Source organism: Trichoplusia ni, chromosome 1 (assembly GCF_003590095.1).
Source record: "Trichoplusia ni isolate ovarian cell line Hi5 chromosome 1, tn1, whole genome shotgun sequence".
NCBI classification, from domain to species: domain Eukaryota; kingdom Metazoa; phylum Arthropoda; class Insecta; order Lepidoptera; family Noctuidae; genus Trichoplusia; species Trichoplusia ni.
The window spans coordinates 682,095-700,303 of record NC_039478.1 but is presented as its reverse complement, the minus strand read 5'-3'; the positions used below and the strand labels follow the sequence as shown (position 1 = coordinate 700,303).

At 37.2% G+C, this 18,209-nt stretch overlaps 1 protein-coding gene across 1 annotated transcript in view; it reads left to right on the top strand.

The window, feature by feature from the left end:
• The first annotated feature begins 257 nt into the window (after nucleotides 1-257).
• LOC113500270 (homeobox protein caupolican) overlaps nucleotides 258-18,209 on the top strand; it is a 44,905-nt gene continuing 26,953 nt past the window's right edge. The window contains exons 1-2 of the mRNA XM_026881025.1: nucleotides 258-2,102; nucleotides 15,287-15,622. Coding sequence (XP_026736826.1) covers nucleotides 2,061-2,102; nucleotides 15,287-15,622 — 378 coding nt within the window. The 5' untranslated portion in view covers nucleotides 258-2,060. The remainder of the gene's footprint in view (nucleotides 2,103-15,286; nucleotides 15,623-18,209) is intronic.

The following is an 18,209-nucleotide window of genomic DNA, read 5'->3' as shown; positions in this document are numbered from 1 at the left end:
TAATGTAGAGTTAAACTTAAACACGGTGGGCATTTTTTCCAGGCAACATTACGTGAAATACTTTACCTAAACTTATATTTTCTTATCACTCATACATTATACATCGACTGTATAATATTACATTGGTCAGTTACTTATTGCATTCAGTATTAATTAGTATTATTACGTTAGTAATCTGCATTTAGCAGTATGATTGTACTGTCTTAGCTCCAAATCTTTTTTCTGTGTAATAAAAATGACTAAGTGTGTTTTTTTTGTAATTTCGTTTTTTAAGATTTCTCAAGAAAATCTTAACGTTTTTTACTTTCGATCGATAGTAGAGCAATTCCATTAGAAAATAAGCAAGAGCGGTTGTATAAATAAGTATTGCGGTGTCAGTGAGCCGGTGTAATGAGTCAAAGGATTAAGGTCATGGCTTAGTAGCTGCCAGCGGCGCGGCCTCAGCGCTAGAGGAGCGGGAGCGGAGCGTGCGGCAGCAACAACAGCGCCGCGATGAGTGACTTTGGCCCGGCGTCGCGCGCCGCTCGACCCAATTGGTCGCTCGCCGGTACCCGCCCAGAGGAGGGGGCAACGCACACAATCTCACACTCACCTAAGATAATTTATTTTATGTTATACCGTTTGAATATTTTATATCTGTGTGAGTTTTTTCGGTCGGTATGCGTTCAGTGTGAAATATTCGCGCGATAAGAAAGAAGAGGGGAACAGATCGATCGGGGACGTTGCGCTTTTTATTTCGATACTTGGTTTTGTTATTGTCATAGTTTAATTGTAGATTGTTATCCTATTTGATCTAGCCACTTGCGCACTTTTACACAGCAATTTTATTTGAAATCTTTCTCATTATTCATAACCTTAAACTTGTATCGCAGATTCTTGGTCCTTTATGTTTTCATGTTTTTCCTTTGAGTAACAATTATGAACTTCTAAGAAGCATACGAGACTTATACTTAAGAACCTAACAAGACTTTTAATGGAAAATCACGTAAAGAATAACACAGTTCTTTATGAAACAACATGAAATGTACAATACTGTGAAGTATATGTATAATCCAAGTGAACTGGTGTTTTAGGTACGCCTATAAATTTGTGTAAGCTGGTACGCAATACAGACATAAGTGCAACACATTCAAAGGACCGTTTAATGCTGTCACCGCTAAAATGTTTCCACCGCTAAACCGACCCCACTAATATAAGCTATCGAGTACACAACAGGCCGCAACCGTCGATTTTACTGACAGGCTTGTATAGCTACCCAAGTACGTTTCACATGAAGGGAAAATAAAAATTACAAATGTCGTGGTTACCTTTAATCAAATGCAAAGCTATCATTAAGTCGAGGCTTCGGCAAACTCGCTCGTCGTGCGCATCGTCACTGTTAATTATCACAATATATATGTATAAAATAAAATAAAAGAGACCGCTCCGTACCAATACTAACATAAAAAATACGAGAAAAGAAAGAGAAGCTTTAAAAAAGAAAGGAGTGCATCTACCCCCACCTCCGGTGGCCCCCACCGCGTCGGGCCGCCCCTGTGGCGGGCGCCACCCACCGCACCGCAAAAATCGAGAGCGTCGACGGCGCGCGGGGTCAAACGGCGACGCGAGCGTGAAAAGAAGGAGCGGTGTGCGAGCGACACGCACACAGCCGCGAGTGTGCGTGTGCGCGCCGAGAGGGACGGCCGACGCGAGAGCGGGACGGCGGCGCCAATTACTATCACCTGGCGGGCAGCTACCGCATTACCCACTGCCGCCGCGCGCGCGACCACGCGCCCGCTGCACCACGCGGCTCGCTCCGCTCCTGTGACGCTCCGCCGTATCCCGACTCTACCGCAATCGATATTCGCACCGTGCGGACCCGCGGCTCCAGCGTGCACCGTCGCGAGTGCAGCCCGTGCCCGCTCCGACTCCGCTCGGGGGTGCACCGCTACGTCGCCCCGCGTGTCGACCAGTGCCAGCGCGCGACAAACATGCAACTGTGAAGTGTGTGCGGACAGTGACACAGACCTAACACTAATCGTGATAACTTACAAGTTTACTGGCGAGTTACGCACTACGAGATGACGTCCCAGTTCGCCTTCAGAGGATCTCCCCCCAATCAGGTAAACTTTCATTCAATTTTAAACATTTATTTACTATTTTTGTATCATCAAAACTATAAATCATCGTATTTAAATTTTGCAGTGCGATGTCAGTTGATTTTACAAATTTAAATTTATGAATGTACTGTATTTCTATGTCATTAATAATGCATACGTAAAGTAATGTGCTCACGTGGTCACTGGTTTTGCCAAGATGAATTATTTATCAAGTTTTTCACTCATAAAACTCTTTACAAGTAACTCCATAAATATTTTTTTTTTAAATGCATTTAGCATCATTTTGAGAGAGTGTCATATTTATTAATAAAATAACAAGGTAAACACCAGACGTACACATTAAATAGTTACGCTTGACAGCAAAAACAAACTAGATACTATATAATATATTTTTATAACATTAAAGAAATAATATGAACATAAAATATAAATACACAATAATAAAAAAATAGTCAAAGATTGTTACTGTTCAAATATAAAACATTTATTATCCTTTGAAATATAAATGCTCGTAAGTTTCGGTGTTGACAATAATATTATATTTACAATCATATTTATAATACAACTTACTCTTGATATAAACGAAGTTTAAACAATCGGAAACTAAATCAATCGATTTAGTTCAGCCTCATTCGACTGTGGTGAAATGCACATTGTGATCCAAAATGGGTTTATTGCTATATTACCCCAATAAGCATTTATTTTCCTTCCTGTAATATCTTGTTAAAAATATTACATTTTCTTTATCATAAAATTGTTTGCTCCAGTAAATGTCTTGTTAAAATAAATAGTTTTACAATAGGAGCTTGGTTTCCTGGTCTATGTTTTGTAGAGTAGTTTAATGTTATAATATCTTAAATAGAAATAATTAAAACGTTATACAACACTGATAATGTATTTTTCCGACGCAATCACACGAATCGGACAGTCATTTTATCTCTACAATTTTATCGATGGTATTATTGTTTTGTATTTAATTCCTTTTCAATAACAAATAGGTGTTATTATTTTGTATTTGTCGATTAATAAAAAGGTGTTCTCTAGATTTTTATTCCAGTTATCACAAATACAGTTATAATTATATTATACTTACAAAAACATTAAATTTTGTAGAGCAATACCGTCCCTTGTGTTAAACTGTTTCCTAAAAAAAATATACCACATTATGTATTCGTTACTTAACACAATGACAGTATAAATTTATTAGTATTGATGACAACGCTTAAATATAAATTAAAAGTGAGTTATAACACAGCCTATTTTTAAAATGTTATGACAGATGTTTTGCAGTTCTTCCCACTATTTAAATTAACAAAAAAAAATAGTACTTTCTTTCTATAAAGCTTAGAAATCTTAAGAAACAGAACACCAAATAAAAATTAAAAGTATTATCGTTATAAGAAAACCTTACAAAATTGCTCTATATTTTAGAAAAGTTGCACAGAATACAATGTTTATTTGAATTTATGATTGTTACACTAAAATTTAATTTTATACCCAAAACTGTTAAATACGGAATTGTAGATATCGAATCAGTAGAAAACGTTCATGGAAATTGATCGGGACGCAACGGCAAACGAAACAAAACAATGCGTGTAACATACGGGTAATTAAATCCTACCTATATGGAGCAAACGACTGTTTTTATTAGGTATAGTATTCAAATAGCCAAATAATTCTATTATGATCAAAGCAATCAATCTAAGCCTATAAATATTTCATATACCTAATTTATATTATTTCAATAGTATTTATTTTAATCGTGGCCTTTCAAAATACTTGCCCCAAATTTTTACACTACAAAATATAACAAGGTCCAAAAAAATGCGTAGAATTTTTTTCATAAAAATACAGTTCTAAAAATCAAGTTCTCCCGTGACCTTACAATCAGTTCTATTTGGTTAGAGAACACACAAAAACCAATAACTTTAGACACAGCTAAACCAGTTAAAACGAGTTTTATGTAAATGTAGGTGTATAAATCAGCCCAAACGCTCTTTGTTTCTCTTGTTAAACATACAGCGTTACTATAGTATACTTATCACATGATGATTTTGAACAAGAATACGCACACTAATATTAATTGCCCATTATATCTCCCAAATAGTCCGTTACATTTATTTCGTCGAATTTTTCTTGAACAAGAACGCAGAAAATCAAAGAGAAAAAAAATCAAGCGATTCAACAAAAAGGCTTTAATTTTTGTCAACATAATTGTGTTGGTAGAGTACTTCCCCGTTATCCAATAAAACCGTTTTAATATGAATATTTTTTTCAAAAATTGGGACATTATCTGTGAAGTGGCCGTGATTCATTAATCAATTATTTGATTCACTGTCACCCTTATTTGTTATACGATAAGAGTTTATTAAATTTCACACTCGTTTTAATATCGTACTGGTCAAACTTATCTAGCAATACAGTTAGTTTTGCGAGGCATAATTAATACGGTAGAGTCTACGTACGCAGACCAATGTTAATAAAGATAATATGGGATCGTTCGGTCGGTGGCCGAGTGCGTGCCGTATGCGATCTAATTTCGCTATCTTCGTGATAAGAGGGAGTCACTCCCTCGCCAGGGAGAGGATTATCCTCATTATTTCTCAGTTTCGAAACGTAAGCTCTATCAACACCTCGACTTGGTCGTCCGAGTAATATAACATTCAATAGTCTTGGCTAAATTCCGTCGCCGCTTCAGTTGCAAGTCAATATTTTTTTCATTTCATAATATGAGAACGTCGTAAATTCTGCCTTTAAATAAGCTTACTTAATAAGAATTCAAAGTTTTTTCTTTAATAGCAGTACGGCCCCATTGCTTTCATGGTACGTTTTTATTTAAATAGCAATTAAGTACAAGAATGGGCTGTAAACGTTTATACTGCGTTGTATCGTTCATTTTAAGAGCTCAGACTCGTTGAAGCTCGGGTGGCATCATTTTACTTTCACAATACAAACCTAGACCTCTAACAATATTGCAATAAATTACATTATGGCTCGAGGCGATGTCAATTTTTATCGGGCTCTCCCTTACTCGTCTTTCAATCCTAGACTGTTGTTGCTTTTAAATTTGAATTCGCTGTAGGCAACATTTAATTAGAATGAATGTTATTATTATACATTTTATGCCCTTCGCAATATTTGCGTCATATTTCGCACGTGTTGTAAGTTGCCATCCCCTTTTCATTTTCGGCTTCAACACCCCATATCTTCGGGGCCTTATAAAATTCATGGACTACTTTTGAGCATCATGTCGCGAAGAGGATTGAAATTGAATCGTCTTAGGAAACCTTATTTATTTTATTTCTTACTATACTTGAAATAATGCGTGTCTAGCAGATCTAGTGACGGAGGGTTAATATCCTTGTACCTGTGAACATCGCCGCTTCATTTACTATCTTTATTTTAAACTTTAAAAGGGCTTAAATAACTTTTTATAGGCGCTATAAAATTATTCTATACAACATATAAGATGTTAACGTTTGAACGTGTTGTGTTTACCATCATTTAGATACGTTATTATCTACTTGCCGAGTACAAGTCATGTACATTTTCATTTCATAAACAAGCTGAAACAAAAGACGACAAAGTTGTTTTTATTTAGGTCATACGTACAAGTCTCGTCAAGCTTGCGTTCCAAGTGTCGAGTTCCAGATTAATATTTTGAGAGCGCGTCGCGGAGTCGCAACCTGGCCTTAGGAGGAATACACATTAGTATAAACGACGCAAGCAAGGGTTTAGCTTACTGACTGAAATACACAGCTACTTCACGGAGGATTCGATAGAAGAAACTGAAGGATAATCGTCGCAATCAGATTGTCAGCGAACCATGATTAATGATGAAGTGTGTTACATTGTATTAATATTCAGTGCTGCATTACTTGTGCACCGAGGTTTACTCCCCGCGGTAATTGAAGGTGGGCCAGAGAGGCGAGGCGCGGAGGCGTGAGCGAGCCCAGCTATGGGTGCCTACCTCGCTGGCTTGTGGTCACATATCGGCGAACACGCGTGCACGACCTCGGGACACGTAAACCGAAGAACAAAACCAACACCATTCATTTAACTTCATAATGAGCCATGAACAATCTTCGTCATTTTTGCAGTTTGCATTCGACCGCTTACTGACCCCTTTTTGTTCAGAATCGTAATTTGACGTTCGGTACCCGTTTCGACTTTAATAATGCGTACCTAATAAAAAGCCATGATTAAGTAAATGTTCGTCTGGTGAGCTATTGTTCTTGATAATGAGCGAATGTTTAATGATATGCAAGTGTGCTTTTTACATTTGTGTAACATGATATCGCAGCGCAGTTTTGCTAATTACGTAGGTGGTATAATTATGTGAACAAAACCGTATTTTAACTTAGCTCTGATTATTTGAGAGCTTCTAAATTGGATACTTTAAAACGTGTTAAATGCCCGTGCCAGCTCTTGAATAGGTACTCATGTTTGCAAAAAGTTAGAAAAATATTAATATTAAAAATGTGGAACCAATTGTTTTTATAATTGAAACAAAATAGAAGAAGCAAAACAAACATTACTGGAATAATTCATTCCCTTGAATGAATAGAAAGACAAATCAGCCATACCTTAATTGCAAATTGAATACAGAGGACATAGCTGATGTTAAGACCAAAGATATTATAAGTAATCGTCCCATCCACGGTCGAGTCGTTATCAGCCGAGTCCCAAATCCGTGTGGAGCGATCCTCTGCGCACACCGGCACCCACTCGACTCGCCCTAATCAGATAGGTGAATGAGACGTTCACTTCTCAGAAACTTTAATTAATTTCTCCGAAATGAAGGGAGTGCGCTGTTCACGCGGTTAGTAAGTTTTGTAGTCTCTCGTTACGGCAGCGACGAATTGTGATAGTGTTTCTCATACTAAAGCGCGGGCGCAACCGGATTTAGTAGCGTGTGTGTGCGTGCCGCGTACGCTCGCCCAGAGACATACTCCATCCATTTTGAGAATATCAACTCGCTTTAACGTTCTTTCGAATATGAATCTTTCCCCCTTCGCAACAGAGTTTAATTCAGCCGTATAATCTAATAGTCAGTCGGATGGAACCCCAAGATATGTTACGACATTTTGATGGTAATAAAACTTTTTCGCGTTCAAACACGGCAATGAAAAGGCCGTGTTAGCGAGTTATGTTGCGATTAATAAGAAGATACAGTAATTCTTATGGATGACCGTATGAAATTATAGAATTTGCTGCTTCTTAAAGTAAACTTCGCATTCTTCAGCTCAAACGCCCGTATAGTATAGGTTTTAGAAGAAAGGTTCTTGAAGTCTGTTTAATTTTGTTGTCACAAGGTTGAAGACTTAACTTGCAACGGTTGGAATAACTTAGTCTTAGCAAACAGAAAGCTGTCAATTTGATTCCGGTTTAGTATCTTAGAATCGATAATATGTTTAACCATGGATATTAATAGAAATTTGACTTCATTTAAAAAATACTTAATTTCTTCGACACTTCTTAAGTAATCAGGACGTTATAAGTTTTGAATATAATGTTTATTATAACATTAAGTCGAGGATTTAAAATAACCACGAGACAACTGTAATACACGAATAAACGGCCGTGTCGGCGCGTCGCGACCACAGATCTTTCGTTAGCGGTCCTAATCAGGCGCGCCATAGAGACTCGTGAAACTTTATTACCAACATTGTGAACTTAAAATACACATGTATGACAATTACTGGCGTTGTCTGGCCCGCGGGCGTGTGTGTGCGACGGATGAGGTGCTCACATATCGTTAGTTCACACCTCGTCGCCTCCGAACCGTTCGCGCTGTGAGACGTCGTTACAGTTGTGACACACGGCCGCGCCGAACGAGTAGCTAGCTCCCACATTGTAGCTTAAACAATGCTTCTTCGGTTACAGGCCTGATTTTACACACATTTTTATTTTTATTTTAAGCCGGTTTTTTTTCATATTCAGTGGCTGGGACAACCCTAAATGGTCGTGAAATTAAAAGAAAAAAATAAAAGTATATCCCTAACCTTTTTTTATATATTTGATCAATCTTCCGCAGTCTCACTACATACTGTACTAGCGTTCTGTAAGTTCAATAATCAAAACGACAATATGTATATCTCAATGTAGTCGTCACGTCTAAACAAAGTTCCAGAATATAATGTTAATTGAACAGAACTAACTCTCATAGAAGCGTTATTGCAATTTCCCTAATTTATAGGGCGTTCTGATAGTGGGCTAACAGAGACAGTACTTACGCATGTTCAGCGTGTACTAATAATTGAGAGTCATTTGTTTTGGTAACAGCGCCACTTTGTAATTGTTGGCCCGCAGACTATCTGCCTTCGTTAAAACGTACGCCATGATCCAATTTGTAAATAAATTACTATCGCCCATAGAGTAATTTTGTACGGAGTTATTTTGGTAACACAGTTGTCGATTAGTGGGTAACGACAGGGAGTACGCAATAAAGCCTCGACCGGGGAACAGCACGGGATGTTTTGAATCGCCACCGCTTTAATGGCGTCTGTATTAACCGATAATTCAAATTTCCATGCCCCTCTTCCAGTTCTAAACACAAGCTGACATAATACACGGCGAGCGCTTTGTAGATACCAACAAGTAGCAACTTAGTTACGTATTCATAGAAACGCTATTGTTTCTAACTATTAATTTAACATCCGAGCTACAAATTGATGAATTCTTATTGGAGTTGTTATTAGACTAGATTCAATATATCATTAACAGCCAATCATCTTATTGAAACTCTGAGTAACGTCGGTGGTCAATATTCTCACCTGGCTTTTCATTGTGATAAGTTTATTTTGTTTTTATTATCATATCTGTAATTAAAATTGGTTATTTATTTAACGACAATAACTTTATTAAATGATCACATCAAATAGAGAATGGGCTACCTTGACGACAAAAACTTTAATAATTATTGTTTACTGTTCATAAATTGTACAAGAATTCCATTATTAACTTTAACAGCGATATATAATTTTATGACGCTCAATTTGAGACAAATTCTCGATATTAAGTCTACAAAGCAATATTTTAGTATCAATATTTTAATGAAGTTTGCACACTATATAAGTGCTACCTCTTTTATTTCTCAAGTATTTGGTTTATGTAATAGTTCTCTAATAATTTTTAATTTTGACAGTTCACTTCTGAAATGTTAATATTTTTTCTCTTTCTGCCAATATCAGGAACGCCTCAATATACAATGTTCTGATTGCATCAATCTAATTTCAGCATTACTGTAACGTTGGAATGTTTGCGACCACGTCACAGGGGTATTAAGCAGAATAATGGTCCGGTTATTAATAGACAAGTACCCGCGGCACTAGCACATGTTTATTCCGTAACAGGGGCCAATAAATCTCGCTGAACAATCTGAAACAACTTCATTAGCGAAATCAACGTTCGTTCGCACCGCACTCGATGATTGAAGACACATAAGACGCCGTAGCGAGATAATGAATCGAATCTTATTTTTCATATGTGAATATCGGATTAAAAGGAACAGGTAAAAGTTTCCGTTCACATTTGTGGGTGCGATGGAGTGTGTCGACGGGCTCTCCGGTTGCTCTCGAAAGAGTTGCAATTTTATGAATGAGTTGTTTGAATGAAACACAATAATAATACGGCTCGGGCTGCGAACCGACGCGGAAAGCGCGCTGTAGAGACGTGTACGTGTCCGAATCGCCTTTTAAACGAGCATAATATTTGGTCTGACGTTAAAGATTTCACCTCCCCATAAAACACTTAATAATATTGTATATCGATTTACAGCGCGCCGACGCGCAATGCCGTGTTCTTATTTAAATCGCTTCGACCACATTTAGAATTATAATACTAATAAAACAAAGACTGTTACAAAAGTAGGTAGAGCCGAACAGTTTGGAGAACATAACTTAATTCGAAATGAATACTATTGAGATAACATGGGTAAGAACTGGATTTAAACAGAGGATGTTTGTATTACAATGATGTTGTATTATGCAGCCCACACTTAGTCATGTCTTTAATTAAATCTCACAAAAAATATAACATTTTGTGTATCTGTTACCCACATTTCTTACAGATCACAGGCCGATAAGAACTCTGTTATAAAGTCGCCGACACTGTTTTATATCATTTTTTATTATAGCCACACCCAAAATGTTACAACAAAAGATACATATACTTGCTTGCAAAGTTTTGGCCGTAAATTATAGTCGTAAACAAGTAACGCGTAGAAATGAACTTTTCCTGTACCTACCTACTTAATTAATGGAAAACAATTGTTACTTATTATCTGCGGCCATGCGAGCTACCGACATGGTAATCACGGGTATTGGATATCTCGTATCTCAATCGAAACACAGATATACGAATACACAATCTGTTTTTGTTTGAAATATCGTGTCACTTAAGTAAAACACTAAAATTATCAACGCCTGGGACAATCTACGATATTCGTGAAGAAACGTGTAGACTTGGCTGTGGAGACCGGAGACCGATTGGCGGACGACTTTTATTATAATTATGAATAGATAATGATAGATACGTGTTCATTATCATTATGCACCATTAATGTGTATTTATCTTTACATTACCATATCACTGAGTATTAGAATAAGGGCGGCGGTTCCTTTTTATTATTTATTCTTCCCTAATTCTACCCTAATTAGGGAAGGTGTGAATTTCTTTAAGGCATCATACATTTGAGGGTGGGCCAATTTCGAGTTCTTATCTTTAAAGATATCTTGACACAGGATGCGGTCGAAATAGACACCTACCTCAACTGGTGATCCACCATGTAATTGTCCAATTAAAATTAGAATTTCATGTAAATAAGTTAAGGTAATAACACCCAGGTGTTGTTTTTTTATGGAGTCTTCCTTTCGAAAATACTTTAAGTTGAGGATACTCGTAGCTTTTGTTTATTTGTTTTTATGATTGAAAAGTTTAATTCATTTTCCGTGGTAAAACTTATTTCGGAGATAATAACTTTACCTCTACCAATGCTAGTCTGCTGTAAACTCAATGAAAAACGTCGAACAAGCGGTTAATTAATTAGTTTCCTATGAATGCGAGCGAGGTACGCTGATAATTGAGGCCGAATCACACGATATACTAGCACTCATTGTCTAAAACAGATTGACGATAATCTATCATGCTTTGTCAGAGTGCAGCTATGTTTTTATCGATTCAAATGAATAATGAATAATGGAAGTCATTGATGATTTTCTAAGATTAGGTGGAGATCGAAAAACCACTATGAAAGTACAGCTTTTCCTTATTACAATAAAGAGGTTGGCCATGCTGATCATCAGGTTGCATTATCTCAGATACTTATATTGCATTAGCGATTCAGTTGTTATTAACAAGTCACGAAACATCGTAAATACAGTTCAGCTCTAATAAATATGAATGACACGTTAAAAAGAGCAAATTCTAGCAGTTTTCTTGTAGAAATAACGACGTTATCGTCTCCATCAATCAAAGCGAGGAAAGCAAAAACACGAATATAGTTATGATAATTATTTTTTTTAATAAACCACAATTAATGTAGGAATATAGAATCGAAAGCTGGTACAGGAGCGTGTAGCTGTTAAACAAATTATTTTAGTATTGATCTTAATCTAGCGCAATTAACCTGTGTTTAGGCGAGGAAAAAATATACCACATTGGAATTATTCGCACACGCTTTTCTCAAGACAAGGAATGTAAACGCGAGCGCAAGCTGGCGTGACGCCCGCGCAGCCGCCTTATCATACGATCTATCAAATTGTGATGCTTTTTCTTCGACCAACTATGTGCGAAAAGGATTAGGTGAGAATATTAGCACTATTATAATTCCGTGAACTGTCTTGCTCTTGACTAATAGCATAAGCCGTAGACCGCTACATAATAACGGGCACAAATTAATTTCGCCGCTGACAGAATCAGCAGACTAGCTTTGACATATGTTAGCCCATTATATTCATACATAGTTAATGATAACACGCGGCCGCAATAGTCAGGCGCGTTTCTGTAAACAGTGCGCATAATGTGATCTATATCAATTTACTGGTTACGTAACAGATTGGCCGATTGTTTAAGATCGCAGGCTGTGGCCGGGCGCGCTGCAACCAGGCCTATGCAGAGCTCAGAGGCATTATCTCGACTTTATCGAAGAATTAAACATTAGCAAGAATTTCCAAATTATTATTGTGCACCGGTAACCTTATCGTAAATTTAATACTTTAATGATGTCTGCCAAAGGGCCGACTTTGATAAAAAAACCCCGTGGTACCTGGACAAAAGCCATCGCTCGGCGTCACCCACGGTTAGTTAAGCGAGCGACATGTCATCGATATTTTTTGCCCGGCTGATGTCTTTAACGAAATTCATGTCATTGGGTCCGATTTCTCTAAGATTAACTTTTTTACATTATTTAACAAATAGATCGGACCCTTATACGCTCGAATATTCAGTTACATGGTTTAACACTTAAAAGGGCTTAACGACTCTAACATATCCTGCGGGTTACGATAAAAAAAGACGACAAAAAGAGAATACTTCTCGTGTTTGTTTTTTAAAAGATGTCTGCTGGCGATAAGGTGGTGCGGCACTTTAATCCTCCAACCGACCGATATTTGAAAAGGATATGATGACAACTTTTTTGTATTCTTTATCTAATAAGCACATATAACCAATACCTACTTATTCCAAAAGTTTGTCTAACTAGATAAATGAAATGACGTGTTTTACTTGGGCATTAAGTTACTGTCATGTTTACGTACTCAAGAATGAAACTTAATAATGGAAAATGACGGATAGATGTTTAGCCTCCGTTACTGAACTGCACCATGAAAGTAGATGGCGCTACTAGATCTTATAAATCTAATTTAATAAATTCTAACTGTTGTGTCTTGTATGTTGTATAAGACGTATGAGTCAATAATTCATTTGTGCTTTTAATTAACAGCGACCATTAGGCAGAACTAGCAAGAATTTTCCGGCATTACAATGTAGTCTAAAAAAAATGTAAGTTGTTTCGTGATATAAACTAGCGTTTCTTTTCCTCTTTTTTACCGTGATGAGGCTATTCATATTCAATTGAAACTGTTAGCTGCAAGCTACAGCGTCATAATTTACAACAATGACGTGTCTTATACCATTTAGTCATCACCGTACTATTTTCCCGGCTTGTTCCCTGCTCTTGGCTCAATGGGACTTGTCAAGTACTAATTAACTCGCACTTATTTTGCATGACTGAGTTCTAGTTTAAAATTTTATTTTTGATTTTTGTCAATCAAAAACAATTCTATTTTTTTTTTAGGCTTTAGTGTTGGTAAACTTTAACCAAAATAAAGATACACCTTTTGATGAGGTATATTGTAGGTACATGATGTATGTATGCACGGTACATACAATTATTTAAGAATATTGAAGTTAAATAAAACTTATTGTAATTATTTAAAATCAATAGTTAACTAAAACAAGTTTCCTTAAAATTTTCCTAGATTAAATATGTAATATGTAGGTATACAATGACTGACTCTCTTAAACCTGAATACAATCGAATGAAACAAATAAATAATTTACTTAACATTGCCCCTTGAAAGTACTAGATTAAAATTGCTGACTTCAATAATAGAATTCATTTGTTAACCTAAAGGAAATTTAGTGTTTACCCAAGCCTGTTCACAATTGCCGAGCTAGTGAATAAATAGAGCAAACTGTAGGCAGTACAATAATTATGTCGTTACACCCACCAGACACTCGTATCGTTTGAACAGATTGAATCCCTTTTAAGCATCGGCGTCGATTTCAGCCGCATCCTCATATAGATCGATATCATCTCTATTGCCATAGTCATTAGGGCGACAGAGCGGTAATACAACGCGAACACCTACCCTGGAACCTGCGATACATACACAATGTTAGCGAGCAAGGATTAAATGACTATGCAGGGTATGTAATGTAGGTAATGCAGGGATTCCGCGTTTAACGGCTTCGGGATTACCTCAATAATTCCCTCAACACAACAAATGTTTTTAGCCTGTCGCGAGGGTGAACGAGTACTCAGCGATGCCATAGGTCGTCGAAATATTCGTATCGACAGCGATGGCCGTGGCGATGGGTGTGTGTCGCGTGTTTAGGGCGACCGAAGCCATACTTCTGGCAGACGGGTCATAGCTCCAGCTTAATACGTCCACAGTCAACCGCGACGAGACTTTACTAGGCTTACGGCGACAGCACCGCCTCTTTACACAATTAAAGGTCAACTTACACTCCGCCTGGGGTCTTATCGACGCTCACCACGTTATTCGACGTCCACAAATATTGGATTTCAATAAAACAATAAAAAACATAAACGAGGTAATCTATTCATGATACATTAAATACTGGTCTGTAATTATATTTTTTTGCAAACATCCTACAATAACTTAAAAGTACAATAGGAGTATTAATTATGATTTTGAAAATAACTGACGTGCAGTAATATCAGAGCGACATTTCTCGGTTTCCTAATCCCATTGAACACACAATGGGTATTGGGCGGCTGGGCCATTTTTCATTCGAATGACAAATATTTAGAAAGTTATTTACCCGCGTGCGAGTCAGCACTGTGCTCAATTAAAAGGACGATCTCAACTCGCGTTTCTGCCATTATAAACGGACAACAGCCGGATGTTTATTTTGCGACCGCGCTATCGATTCAGGTAGTCCGGCGTATAATAAATCTATTACAACAACAATGTGTCATCCCTGCCCGATCCCATTGTCATTAATTCTAAATCTTCAATCGCATCATATTAGTATCACTCGCGACTAAACTACCTTTTATATATATTCAAAGGGGATCTCCAAGCGTTTCAAATTTGCGTACCATGGGTCCTCGCGAGCGCTGACGACACAGCAGACACGCCCAAGGTTGCTTCACTGCTCACCCCTTTTCACACAATCGTTAAAGGCTCGTTTATTATCCATCAATTATTTTATATTATGCTAATGATATTTTAGATGTCCATTATGAACTTTTTGTGGATCAATTTACGAACAGTGTACCATGTGAGCATATAATTTTAGGTATGTTATATTGTTTAATGCCTTTGCGACTGCAGCTGAGCGCACGGAGGCCTCCTAGTTATATTTACTAATAACCGAACTGCAAAAGCGAATGTGGAAACGCGCCATAAAGGCATTTCAAAATTTACAACTTACAGAGCACCATCTCGACAGCCTCCAACAGTCCGCCGCCGGCGCAGGCGGGAATGAGCGCGGGCGCGGGCGGCGCGAGCGGCGCGGCGCGGCCCAGCTCGCCCGCGGCCGCGGCCCCGCGCTGCTGCGACACAGGCCGCCCTATATTCCAGGACCCTATCACCGGCCAGACTGTCTGCTCGTGTCAATACGAGTTTCTCAACTACCAGAGGCTCGCTTCCGGCGTGCCTCTGTCTATGTACAGTGCCCCTTACTCAGACGCCGCTGCGGCTACAGCTGCCGGTATGGCGGCCTATTTTCCCGCTTTAGCAGCTGATCAACCGCCCTTTTACAGCAACGCCGTAAGTACATAACTACACACACTATTTCGGTCCAATGCACCAAAGCCCTATTTGTACGTAAATAATATTATTTTAAAGTCGGTTATGTTTGTAGCAAAAATTCTTTAACTACCTAGCCGTCGAATTTACATAGTTATAACCAATGGGCGAAGTTTCTCGTATCTGATACGCATGTGAAATACAGAGAACCAAAAACATAATCAACAGAACATACCTACTTCGTGATAATAATAATTTTACTTGGTCGTTTAAAGAATAACATCAACTGGAATATTAGTTAGGTATCATTATCATTCGTGGTAAACAGAGTCTCAATATAAAGGGAAATAACAGACTACCTACGCTGCAGACAGTTTGCAGTTAAAACTGATGATTTTTAATATGCAACACACCTTTTTGTAGCATTTTAATATGTACATTTAGTGCGATAAAAAATTATAATTTGTATTGCGATGTATAAGATTGAGATATTTTATCTTTATCAAAATTTAAATGTTAATTAACTCCACATTATGAATTAAAAATAGTGCTTGAATAGCCGCTATGAATAACATCTCACAACACAGATCTTAGCAAATGTTACTAATTAACAAGTTCGTTAGGATCAATATCATTTGACCGAGTTTTCAATCCGTCCAATTTCTGCGGTTGACATGATAATCATACACTAGTGTTGCAACCAAACATGAATTAGGGATATCGAATTGAATTACAGATAAAAACGGACATTAAATTAATTCCGTGCTTTTTGCACACACGAATATCGCTCACTTAATGTTCTTCGTCTTAATTTCGATGGCATTACAAATTACTTTTTTTGACTAACTATCGAATTTTGTGAAACAATGGTTATGAATAACTAATAAATGTTTTGGACGATACAAGCTGAGTATCTTTCTTGTTATAAACAACATCAGAAAATTTACGGAAACATTCTGTATCAATTTCTCACGTGATAGCACAGAAATTGAAAGTCTTTTAATGGAGAATGTCCAACGTTGTCGAGGTTTATTTTCTCGAGGACGCCGTAGGAAAAGAAAATAAGACCGAGAGGTTGTAGCGAAGAAAACTTACTAAGTAAAGAATGAATCGACTGTCAATTTTAGTATAATAAAGTTTACAGCTACTGGCCCATGTTTATGGGTCTATGACCAATCTAAAGCGGGTACTTGCGTACGAAACTAGTTCCGTTGACAGGTTTCCATACTATTAAGTCGATACTACGCGGGCTGGTCATTTAATATTTTATTGTAACAGTGATGATGACGTTAAAATATCACTTTTATCGAATCCTCAAGTTTCAATTGATTTCGAAAGGAAAATAGGTGATGTAATAGGCATGGGTTTACTAAACTATTATATTGAATTATTAACTTTGACTTATTGCATTATATTTTAGCTTTTTAAGTTCATTTGAAAGTTAAGAAGTCCAAGAAAACGACTGTCAATGAAAATAATTTGAAAATGTGCTTTCACGTGGCACCAAATTTTCCCATTAAAACTAACTTAAAATACTTTCTAGCAACAGTCCCGTCATTCACTCGCTGACTCGCCTTTGTTGGCGATAAACCTTACAACGGCTTATTACAGGCTTTACGCCTAATACTAAATAAATACCTACTAATACTTATTAGGTATAAACTAATCTAGGTCTATTTTCATTCCAAGGCTAGCCTAGTGTTTATCATCAGTTATATATCTACATAATGCTCTCATTAGTGTTATCAGATGGAACATCATCTAGTTACCGAATAAATACAAACTAATATTATCAAAGTATAATGTGACTTATATTAATTACGTCCACAAAAGCTTAAGATCACGTCGTCAGCGCTGACGCGATATCATCAGAACTAAGGGGATTATATTCCTACATCTACAGCAGAGAAGCTTTACCATTTATAATTCCATTTTTTCTCTACTACCTATTACAAAAGGTATTACCTTAAAATAATTAGGATCCGATGTCAAAATATTACGTTAGAAAGGTAGTTATGAGACCCTCGGGCAGTGTTAAGTAGGCACCACAATAAGGTTTACGATATAAGTAATAAATACATATAAATTTGAATCGTAATCCGTTGATGTATGTTCTTTTGTACATCGCACCAAAAAACTTGTACCTGCCCAGTCGGCTTTAATAACTTAATATGTTTAACAATTTCTTTCTGAGGATTAAATATATGTCGAACGATCTATATTGCTTTCATACAGGATTATAATATTAAGTACATCGATACGTGTCAGTCTAATTAGTAACTTGGCTTTTTGACAGTAAGACAAAGGAAGGTGAAATATTTGGAAATAGTTTAAGCATTTAAAAGTATACAAAGTTGTAATCGTAATATCAGTGGCGCGCTGGTCGGAGTAGCTCGGCGACTGTGTGTGGGTAGTGACTTTGAATGATAATGATCATAACAACATAAAAGTAGCCACGCTACGTAATATATGACGTGTAGTAAAACTTTTGGAAGAAGGTGTTAAAAGCCGAGAACGTGTCCCGGCAGATGATTCAATCATTCATGAAGATATGATCGTACATCATCAGTGGCGAAAGTGTTAACTCCGGCCGACGCCTTCAATGGGA